Source organism: Somniosus microcephalus, chromosome 9 (assembly GCF_052327205.1).
Source record: "Somniosus microcephalus isolate GS21.2 chromosome 9, FLI_Smic_1.0, whole genome shotgun sequence".
Classification (NCBI taxonomy): domain Eukaryota; kingdom Metazoa; phylum Chordata; class Chondrichthyes; order Squaliformes; family Somniosidae; genus Somniosus; species Somniosus microcephalus.
The window spans coordinates 127,210,891-127,222,910 of NC_140995.1; the positions used below are offsets into that span (position 1 = coordinate 127,210,891).

At 47.3% G+C, this 12,020-nt stretch overlaps 1 protein-coding gene across 8 annotated transcripts in view; it reads left to right on the top strand.

The window, feature by feature from the left end:
• Nucleotides 1-11,120, top strand: part of arhgap18 (Rho GTPase activating protein 18) — a 247,792-nt gene extending 236,672 nt beyond the window's left edge. For 7 of the 8 annotated variants that reach the window (XM_085997146.1, XM_085997149.1, XM_085997144.1 and 4 more), the window contains one exon: nt 1,752-2,146. In XM_085997146.1, the coding sequence (XP_085853272.1) occupies nt 1,752-1,872 (121 nt within the window). In that variant the 3' untranslated portion in view covers nt 1,873-2,146. Of the gene's footprint in view, nt 1-1,751; nt 2,147-10,721 lie in introns of those variants that run through there. The other variant, XM_085997145.1, reaches the window with a different exon arrangement.
• The last annotated feature ends 900 nt before the right edge of the window (nt 11,121-12,020 follow it).

The window sequence follows — 12,020 nt, forward strand, 5'->3', positions numbered from 1 at the left end:
GAGAAGATCATGAAACCTCTTCCTGCACTGCAGCCAGGTTCTGCGGCACATAGAGATTGAGTTGACCTCCTGGGCCACTTGCATCCACACAGCTTTAGTCTGCTGGGGAGGCTTTTTCCTCCCTGAGGAAGGGAAGAGCACCTCCTTATTTGATCTTGCTCCCTCCACCAGAGCTTGGAGGGACACTTCATTGAACCTTGGAGCACACTTTGGCCTACTGCTGGACATAGTTGCTGAATGAAATTGTTGAGTCTGTGTGTCCCAGTTATGTTTAGGATCAATCACTGGACACAGACAACAAGAATAACTTTTAACAGGTCTTTACTATTCGGAGGTCAGGGCTGAACTGCCCAGCAAATCCTTGCACAACACTTATATACCGGTATTACAGTATTACAGTATACAGCAGCCAAGAGAAAGTAGTACATCTCTTAAGGTAGTTCTCTTAAGGTGGAACAGGTTACATACACCACAATCCTCCCTTTTTAGCTTAACAGTTATATCCCCATTTAACATAACATAATAACATATATATATATACAACTTCATGCAAAACAGTTCAAAGATTCAGTCTCTGAGGAGGCCTCCTGATTCGAGTTGGATAACGCCTTTCAGGGGTCTCTGATTCTCGTTGCTGGGGTGACTCATCTAGTTGGTCTCTTATGGATTGGACATCATCATCAGGTACATTCACTTCTGAGGTAGATGCTTCAGGTTCACGAACTTCTTCCACGGTTGTCTCTGCCGTAACCATGGGTTCAACCCTTGTTCTCGATTCTACCAGTTGGTCAGCATGACGCCGTATTACATTTTCACCAATATCTACCGTGTACATCAGGGGTCCTTGTCTGGCCCGAATTGTTCCAGATTGCCATTTCTCGTTTTTATAGTCCCGGGCTAACACTGGTTGTCCTATTTCGAAGCTCCGAGTGGTCTTGTTATTTATATGCTGGAACTGTTTGTTTTCAACTTCCCTCCGCACATTTGGTTTTAACAAGTCCAACCTGGACCGCAACCTCCTGTTATAGAAAATCATGGCAGGACTTTGGTTTGTCACTGCATGAGTGGCGTTTCGATATGCCAGTAGGAATTTGTCCACCTTGTGTTGTAGTGGAATCTGATCTTCGCTCATGGCCTTTATCGCTTTTTTGAACGTTTGTACAAATCTCTCGGCCAACCCGTTTGTAGCCGGATGATATGGGGCAGAGGTATGATGTTTCACCCCATTCTTCTTCATGAATCTCTGGAATTCTTCTGACATGAACTGCGGTCCGTTGTCTGAACATATTTGTTCTGGCAATCCATTTCTTGCAAATATCGTTCTTAACACCGCGATCGTCTTTTCCGAGGTAGTGGTAGTCATCTTAATCACTTCTGGCCATTTAGAATGTGCGTCCACCGCAATTAAAAACATGGAGTCTGAAGTAAGATATTAAAAATTGGATTTAATAAGGTAAAACAAACCAGGATTCATCTATAACACCAATATACAAAATGGAGGGAATAGGTTAATTCGTGCTCTGAGTTGAACAATAGAAGTCTGTAAAAGTTGTATAAACCCAGATAAGGTTTAAACAGGACTACGGGTTAACTGCTGAGAGATTAAAACTGTCAAAACAACCCCTTAGAAAGAGGGAGAGATATATGGGTTCGGCCACGCGAGTCGACACCCTTGCACTTAAGGGTTTGTTAAGTGTGAAGCTCAACAGGGTTCTATTCTTTTAACTAACTAAAGTGTTTTTGCTCTGTAGAAATAATTCAAGAGAGACAGGAAGTCTGCGGATTGCCCGCTTTGGAAAGATCTACTATCTTAGAGAAATACTTAGAAAGACCAAGCCATCTGACAACAGCAAATGGACGATCGTAAAGTAATAAAATTGAGGCCCCGGGTCATGAGAAAGTAACAAGACCAACTGATAACGAAATGTGAGATTTGTAAGCGACTGGAAGAATGGAATGTCATGGTTTTATAATTACAATTTAACGATAATTCTGTATATGTTAATAAGCTTATCCCCGCCTTTAGGGCAGGGCCTTAAGTTTTGTATAACTGTGAGAACCTCAAGAGATTCGGTGGAGTTGGAGCCTTGTGTTGGGATGCAAGAGCCATAGCTCCCCAGGCCTGAATAAACCGTTTTTACTTCAATTATTGGGTCTGTCTTTCTTACAACAAGCCAGTGTTGTCGACTTTGTATATCACTTAGTCCACACTTTGGGGGCTTACATCAATTGGCGACGAGGATGGGATGTGCGTTCTGAACCAGACTCTCGGACAGCGTTAACCTAAGACGGGTGAGTATGTTTTAATTACCACCTGTAAAATTAGGGGTTAACTGCTGGCGAGACGTTGAGTCAGAATCGACGTATAAAAGAACTATAAAAAGAAAGACACCTTTAATTGAAGGCGGTTAAAAAGTAAACTGCAGTAGGGGTAGGGGCAGGTAGTTCCCTACCAACCTTTGGGACAGGTAGTTCCCTAAGGACCGTGAGGCGGGAAAACCTCAGTAGGGGCAGGTAGTTCCCTACCAACCTTTGGGGCAGGTAGTTCCCTAAGGACCGTGAGGTGGTGATACCTCAGTTAGGGGCAGGTAGTTCCCTAAAATCCGTGAGACGGCGAAATCTCAACAATTGAATGAATGGGTGCACCGTGGTGAGTGAATGAGATAAAACCCTACGGTCATAAAGAGGTTAGAACGGACAAGGGTGAGGTCTGTCCCCAGCACCTAGCCTGAGCCTGAATTAAGAGGACAGCAGTCCCACGTGACGGCCAGGATCAAGTAGGACGCCGGGAGCTACAGACCCCACAGTACCAAAACCTCGGGACTAAAGGGTTGGTGTGTGTCTAACGAAAACGAAGTGACTAATAGAAAGCAAGAAACTAACGAAGGTGACGCTATAGTGGCGAACAACGTAGCGTACAAACCTAATTCCCCAACATCGTGAATTACGCGTGAAACGTAGCCGATAGTATGACTAGAAGGGTGACCGAAGCTTCCCTGGGGGAAATATGGGGAGACCCGGGAACTGCAACGCGCTACGTCTTTGACAAAAGCAAAAAACTCATAGAGAAAATGAAGAAGGCAGGGTGGGACCCGAACGATAAATCGGAGGTACAGAGAGAATGGTGGAAGAAACAGACAAAGGATAAATTAGAAAAGGCACACCTTATTGTAGCTGCATGCTATAATTGGGAATGCCTGTTCCAAAGAGAGGAGCATAAACACTACCCAGTAGCCGCGATAGCCCCTACCCCGGAGGACTCTCGGGAGAGCCTATATACCCAGAGACCACGAGGCGGGGGACGACCGAATGCCCTCCCCCGTATGTAGGACTCAGTTCGGGAGCCCAGGAATCGGTTCCAATGGCACCGATAGCTTTGCAGTATACCCCAGCAGTCCAGGCAGTCCCGGCGGCAGGCGCGAACCCAGCAGTCCCAGCCAGACCGGCTACAACAGCGCTGATTTATACACCATTGAGCTTGCAAGATCGGGTAACGCTCCTCAATGACCTGCCAGCTTTGAGACACCGCCAGAATAATCAGGGGTTTTGGCACAAACTGCGCGAAATACGCATAAATCATGCCCTGCATAACATAGATATCGACCAATTGGTGCGAGCTAAATGCCCTGAAGAACAGTGGAGACTGGTAGTAGGAAATCACGGGAACGGTCAGTGGGCCACAGCAACGGGACAAACACTTCAGCAATTAAATAATGAATTCGATCAATATAAGGCGGCGGTAGAGGCCGCTATGGGGCAAGCCCCCGTCAATTGGGCAGCTATAAGTGGAATCACACAAAAAAAGGGAGAAAGCGCCATCGATTATGGGAAACGAAAGTGGGCGGCCTTTGAGGGGAACTGTGGAATTCCAGGCCCCCTAAACAAAGACAACGCTTGCTTCCTGCAGACCTTTAAACAAGGATTAAGTTCGATGCATCAGAATGCAATAAAGATGGGGCTAGTGGTCCACAATACTTGGGATGATTTAATCCAGTGGGCGTGTGAAGTAGACAATCAGGCCCAAGAACAGTTTAAACTAAAGATAGCTGTCCTAAAGACAGATAGCGACGAGGAAGGTGCAGTACACATAGCGGCGTGTTACGGGTGCGGGCAGGAGGGCCACATAAAAAAAGATTGCCAGAAGCAACAAACGGAGGGAGGTAACCAGACATCACAGAAGCAGGAATCCTGCCGTAATTGCGGGAAAACAGGGCATAGGCAACAAAATTGTTGGAGGAAAGGAGGAGGAAAGGAAGGTCAGGGACCCAGACAAGGAGGAAAGCCGGGGTTTAACACTAGAGAGACTGCGACTAGTGAAGAGAACGTGGCAAAATTGATTAAGAAGGGAATACAGGAGTGGGAAGATGAAAAGGAGCGGGAGGAAAAGAGGAGAAGAAAGAGTAGGAGGTCTAAAAGAGACGATTCTTCAGACACCTCAGAAGGAGAGGACATAGAGGAATTGGCGAAGAAAGTAGAGAAACTGGTTAAGCAAATGAAAAAGGGTAGCGCCTGAAGGGTAGCGGCCCTCGGAGACCCGGCAAAGGGGGACCCGAGGATGTTTATTGGCGCGCTGATAGGGGGCCGACAGTGCGATATGCTGGTAGACACAGGGGCCTCGATATCTGTGACAAATTTGCCTTTGCCACGAACTAAGACGAGCATGTTTATTTCGGGCATAGGCGGAGTTAAAATTAAAGCATGGAAAAGTGAGACAATATTATTAGACTTAGGGAAAATTGCTATACCAACAAGTTTTTGGATCTGTGAAAATGCTGAGGGAACCATTATGGGAATAGACATATTAAGGGAAGTGGGAGTTTTAATCGACCCCAAGCGGGACAAACTGTTATGGCCAGATAACCATAAGGAAGAGAGGAATAAGTCCAAGAGACCCAAGACAGCGTGTGCCATTAGCGCTATCAAAGTGATAGACCCCAAGTGGGATGAAAAGGGGAGGTGGGAGGAATTGTGTCATCAATTCCCCGAAGTATGGGCCATACATAAGCAGGGCTGCGGGCTGGTTAAAATGAATCCCGTTAGAGTCCCTGGACCATCCCACCGACCCCATAAACAGTATCCACTCAAAGCGGAGGCACAGATAGCCGTGCGGGGCATTGTATTGGAATTAGTTAAGCAGGGAATCTTGCGAGAAACAGTATCTGACACTAACTCTCCTGTGTGGCCCGTAAAGAAACCGGACACTTCATATCGACTCACAATCAATTATACGGCCCTGAATAAAGTAACTCCCAAAGAATATCCAATTGTGGCGAGTCCAGCCACTATCTTTAACGGTTTAAAGCCCGAGCATAAAATATTCACTGTGCTAGACATCGCAAACGGATTCTGGTCGATTCCTCTGCATGAGGAATCACAAGAAAAGTTTGCTTTCACCGTAGACAACAAGCAGTATACGTGGACACGAGTTCCACAGGGTTTCCATAATAGCCCCGCCATCTTTCATCGCCACATGGCTAAAGCTTTGGAAAACATAGATTTAGAGGAAGAAAACAGTACCCTCTTGCAGTATGTAGATGACCTCCTAATCGCATCTGACACCCACGAAGGGCATAGGGAGGCTTTAACAAAAGTTCTCTCAGCCCTGCGGGAGGCGGGTTTTAAGGCAAACCCAGCCAAAGCTCAGATCGGGAAATCAGAAGTCATGTACCTGGGGTATAGGGTCAGTATGGGAAAGAGGGCTATGCCAGAGGAAAGGAAAGAGGCAATCAGCCGAATGCCTAGACCCATAGATGTGAGAGGAGTACGACAGGTGCTCGGTCTCTTTAACTTCAGCAGGAACTTTATAGAGGGCTTCTCGCGCATGGCAGCACCCCTGTATGAATTAACAAAAGGGGGTAGGGCAGCGGAAGAACCCATTGAGTGGATGGCAATACAGGAAGAAGCATTCTCAAAGCTTAAACGCGCCTTAACCGCTGCACCCGCGCTAGGATTGCCGGACCAGAGAAGACCGTATCACATATTCTGTCATAACCATGACGGACATTATAGCGCCGTAGTAGCTCAGGAGCACGGAGGAAGCATGAGAGCGGTAGCCTATTACACAACAAGGCGATCCCCCATCGTGGCAGGTATGCCCCGCTGTGTGGCCGCTATAGACTGCGCCAGATGGGCAGTACAAATCAGTGAACCAATCATAATGGCCGGAGAGATTGTGCTACACACCCAGCACACCCTGGGAGAACTACTAAATAAGGGACGATTAAAGTCTGTCTCGACCGCTCGGCGAGCAGCCTGGGAGGCGGTACTCTTACCCAGGAACAAGTCCGTGCAGATAGTCAGGGACATGAGGCAGAACCCCGCCTCCATGATGATCCTGGAAGGGGAGGACCACCAATGTATGAATGAGGAGGTGCCAGAGAATGATATAGATAGAATAAGGGAAATACCCCTGGCTGAGGCAGACTTAGAATTATACGTAGATGGATCCCGGAAGTACGTGCAGGGAAAGCCGAGGACAGGCTGGGCGGTGGTGGATGTGGATGGGACAGTGTTACAAGCAGGGACCCTCTCCGGGGATAACTCCGCCCAAGCAGCCGAACTGACCGCTCTAACGAAAGCCCTGAGGATGGCCGAGGGAAAAAGAGCCAATATATACACAGATAGCCGCTATGCCTTTGGGGTAGTGCATGACTACATGGCCTCCTGGAGTCGGAGGGGATATGTCACTTCTGGGGGAGCCCCCATCCAGCATTTAAACTTAGTAAAATCATTAGTGGAAGCTGCGCACGGGCCAATGGAAGTAGCTGTAGTAAAGGTCAAAGCACACACCAAAGGAAAGACCCCCCAAGAACAGGGAAACAGGGCAGCAGATTTAGCCGCCAAAGCCATAATTGAGGGATCCTGTGCCTGCACAAAAGCAACCGAAAGCGCCCCAGTACCCCTTGTGCCTGTCGAGTATAATATCGTCAAATTGCACCAAAACATACCAGAGACCGAATTAAAAATCTGGAAAGAGAAGGGGGCGGAGCAATCAAGGGATGGGGTCTGGAGAAAGGAAGGTCGGGTCTGTGCACCCAGCTGCATTCAACAGGAAATAATGAGGTTGTATCATGGGCTGGCCCACACAGGAACCAGCCGAATGACAGATAACTTGAGCCGATGTTGGTGGTTGCCCGGACTCTCAAACAGTGTGAGAAAGTACTGCAAGGATTGCCACATCTGTGCACAATGCAATACCGGGAAGCCAGTGAAAGTAAAGTGGGGTAGACAGCCGAGGCCAAAGGGACCCTGGGAGAAAATACAAATTAACTTCACGGGACCCCTAATTAAGAGCAAAGGAAGGATGTATTGCTTGGTGATAGTTGACCAGTTCACCCGGTGGGTGGAGGCTTTCACCACCCGGAACTGTACTGCAAGTACAGTAGCCCGGATCATGGCAGAAGAAATAATACCCAGGTGGGGAATCCCTTTACAAGTAGATTCAGATAATGGGACACACTTCACTGGCAAGGTAATGAAGGAAGCCTGTGCTCTGCTAGGAGTAAAACAGAGATTCCATATACCGTACCATCCGGAGAGTTCCGGGATGGTAGAGAGGATGAACCGGACACTCAAGCGATCCCTCACTAAAGCAATTGAAGAAACAGGACAAGGTTGGGCAGAGCTGCTACCCGCGATTTTAATGAGACTGAGAGCTACACCAAATAGGATAACCGGATTAACCCCTTTCGAATTAATGACCGGACGGGCAATGGCCCTCCCCGAAGGAGTAGCCACCGGGGAGGGGGATGTAGGACCATTGAAAGACCGAATTGGTAGGTTCGTGAAACAACTGTGCACGGAACTACATGGGTTAAGACAGGAGGCCAGAGACCAGCAGATAATTAGGGACCTAGAAAAGGATGCAGAGGAACAAAAAGGGGTATTACCCGGGGTGGGGAGCCAGGTAATGTCTAAAATCCTACCGGTAAAACCGGGACTAAGACTCCGGTGGGAAGGACCCTACGAGGTGCTAATGACCAGTGATACATGTGCATGTATAGATATACAGGGCACGGGAAAAGGGAGGTGGAAACACTGGACACAGTTGAAATTATATAAGGGAGCCAATGAGTAGTCCGGAAATTGTACTTTACAGCGAGAGCGAGGACTACCGGCTTAGAGTCCAGCAGGAGAGAGACGACCTCATATTCGCATTAGTAACGTCATGCTGTGTGGTGATAGTAGTATTCTTTGTAGTTTATATATTTAAATACCTCTGGGAAGTTAACCAGGAACAGAGGGGCGTGCCACCACCAGTGAACCAACCAGGAGAAAGGATGGAATTAGTGAGGATAAACTGAAACTTAGAATAAGTATAACCACTCATTATAGGGTTCCGAGGAACCGGAAGTCTTAGTATAAATTAAACGACTGTGGAATTGCGGTGCGCATGTTGGGGCGATATAGAGCCCAAAGTAGTAGGAGTAATAGGATTGGATTAACCAATTGCTGGTGACGACCAGCCTTGTATTTTCACAGAACCTATCGGAGAAGGAACCAGAACGACAGAGACAGCCAACAGGCAACAAACAGAATGATTACCTTTTTATTTTTTGGCCTTTTGAGCCTAAGGGCGCCCGACAATGTGGAAGGGAAACCCGCAAGCGCGGGGAACAGTTACTTGTACATGTCCTGGAAGTACGCCAGTCAGTTAAACCTCTCGAGTTGTTGGGTTTGCACCAGGATCCCAACACACTCAAAGGGAGGGATTCCCTTGGTAGCGGGCACGGGGTATGAGTATCCTGAAATAGTCGAGTGGCTGATCAGGCAGAACACAAGTTCCGGCAACTATTCCTGGTTAAACAACATGTGCACGAAGATGTGGAGGACAGCCGGATACCCAATGAACAGATTTGAGGGCTGGTACCTGACTTCTTTCGATGCAAACGAACCACCTCCCGCATTGATACTGGTGGGGGAGCACCGGGGAGGGTGGTGTCTAAACAAAACCAGGAGCAAGGGACAGTTCATGGGGTGGAGTCTTTGTGATAACTTCATTGAAGTAGAGGCAATCTCTATGACCAGAAATAGAGTAGTCACTCCAGTAGGGGATCTTATTTCCTTAGATTGGACTAATGTGATTAATAAAACCAGCGGAGGAAAGTGGGGCAAAGGAAAAACCGCACAGCATTCATGGAGGGACATGTTCAGAGTCAATAAGACCGTACACGCCTATAATGGCACGTATTTTATATGCGGGGAGAGAGCATACCCCTGGCTGCCATATGACTGGAGAGGATCATGCTACCTAGGCTTTGTACGGCCAGATGTAACCCACTATGGAACCCTAACCGACGCACAACAAGAGGTTCCGGTGGGCAGGAGCAAGCGGGCGGTACAAACCTGGGAAAAGGTTATGGCTATGATGTGGCCTTTCTATGGGGTACACAGGGCCCTTCATGAAATAGATCAATTAAATACATTATTGGAACAAGTGGCCAATGATACAGCCGGGATAGCCAGATCAATAAATGAGGAACTGGTGGCCACGCGCACTGTATCAATGCAGAACCGGATGGCCTTAGACTACTTATTAGCTAAAGAAGGAGGAACGTGTGCTCTAATAGGGCCATCATGCTGTACATACATCCCAGATAACTCAGAAGAGATTGAAAATCTCGCCAATCACATCCAGGAGGTGGCCAGGAAAACTAGAGGCTCCCCCACTTCCTCATATTTTGACAATTGGGGATCAGGATGGTCGGGGACTTTGGGCGCCTCGGTGGTACAAGGCATAATGATATTCCTCTTGATTGTTATTCTGATATATTGTGTATTTTTATTTCTCCAGTGCCTTTGTGCCAGAATGAGTAAGGCTGAAATTGGTGCGGTGAAAGAAGTAGAGCCTGAGGAGGGGCAGGTAGCGATGTTAAGAATAGACAACTCCCCTGCCTCTCCAAGGCAAATGGTGTAAGACGCAATGGGAAGCCCTGAAATTATGTGGGATTAATTGGGCATGGTAATTAAAGACCGGGCTGGCCAACCGTAAGATGGAGGTGGCAGAAGGAGGGTGGCAGAAGGAGGGTGGTGAATGAGGACTGGTGTGTGATGACAGTCTCGAATTGGCACGTCACATACCCCACGTGGGAATGAGGGACAGGCTTGAGCAGGAAAGCCTCAACCATTAGTGTAGGGTCTAAGGGGCCCCGGGAATGGTTACACCGGACGGAGTGCATAATGGAAAGCCCACCCTAAAGGAAAGACCACCGCAAAGGAAAGACCACCATACCACAAGGGGGGGAAGTCAGCCTCCAAATTGATAAGATATATATACATGTATAACCTAAACTGGTAGAAGGCCAGGGAGTGCACGCTCTGGCAGACACCAGGAAGTGGAAATACACGTTGACCTGTTTGGAGCAATTGTCCAAAGGTCAAAAGGGGGGACTGAAGTAAGATATTAAAAATTGGATTTAATAAGGTAAAACAAACCAGGATTCATCTATAACACCAATATACAAAATGGAGGGAATAGGTTAATTCGTGCTCTGAGTTGAACAATAGAAGTCTGTAAAAGTTGTATGAACCCAGATAAGGTTTAAACAGGACTACGGGTTAACTGCTGAGAGATTAAAACTGTCAAAACAACCCCTTAGAAAGAGGGAGAGATATATGGGTTCGGCCACGCGAGTCGACACCCTTGCACTTAAGGGTTTGTTAAGTGTGAAGCTCAACAGGGTTCTATTCTTTTAACTAACTAAAGTGTTTTTGCTCTGTAGAAATAATTCAAGAGAGAGAGACAGAAAGTCTGCGGATTGCCCGCTTTGGAAAGATCTACTATCTTAGAGAAATACTTAGAAAGACCAAGCCATCTGACAACAGCAAATGGACGATCGTAAAGTAATAAAATTGAGGCCCCGGGTCATGAGAAAGTAACAAGACCAACTGATAACGAAATGTGAGATTTGTAAGCGACTGGAAGAATGGAATGTCATGGTTTTATAATTACAATTTAACTATAATTCTGTATATGTTAATAAGCTTATCCCCGCCTTTAGGGCAGGGCCTTAAGTTTTGTATAACTGTGAGAACCTCAAGAGATTCGGTGGAGTTGGAGCCTTGTGTTGGGACGCAAGAGCCATAGCTCCCCAGGCCTGAATAAACCATTTTTACTTCAATTATTGGGTCTGTCTTTCTTACAACAAGCCAGTGTTGTCGACTTTGTATATCACTTAGTCCACACTTTGGGGGCTTACCTCAGAGTCCATGAAAGGACCAGCAAAGTCAATATGTACACGTTGCCATGGGGTTGAAGGCCATTCCCATGGATGCAGCGGAGCAATCGGAGGTGCATTTTGCACTTTTTGGCACCCTGAGCAGCTTTTCGTCAGCTCCTCTATCTGTTGGTCGATACCCGGCCACCACACATAAGCCCTAGCAAGGCTTTTCATCTTGACTCCCCCCAGATGACCTTCATGCAGTTCCTTTAGAACTCTCTCTCTTAACTTAGGAGGAATAATCACCCTTGTTCCATACATCAATGTTCCTTGACAGACGGACAGCTGTTCTCGTCTTGCTGAGAATGCCGGTAACAGTGGATCACCATGTGCTGGCCATCCCTTCACTGTCACTTCGTAGACCCTGGCCAGTGTCGGGTCGTTCCTGGTTTCTCTTTCAATACTTGCATTGGTGACTGGTAAACATTCGATGATGGTCGAGTGAAATAACTCAACAGGGTCAACCGTCGGTGCCTCCTCCTCTGTAGGTAGTGGCAGGCGCGACAGCCCATCAGCATTACCATGCTGCTTTGTACCTTTGAATTCTATCTGATATTGATGTGCCCCTAGGAAAAGGGACCATCTCTGGAGTCTCTGTGCTTTCATCACCGAAACACCCTTCTTAGGGTTAAAAATGGATACCAACGGCTGGTGGTCTGTCAGAAGCGTAAACTTTTGGCCCTGCAGGTAATGATTAAACTTCTTTACTCCCCACACAAGGCTGAGAGCCTCCCTATCTATCTGAGCATAGTTGCGCTCAGCGGAGGTCAATGATCTGGATGTGAACGCAACTGGCCTCTC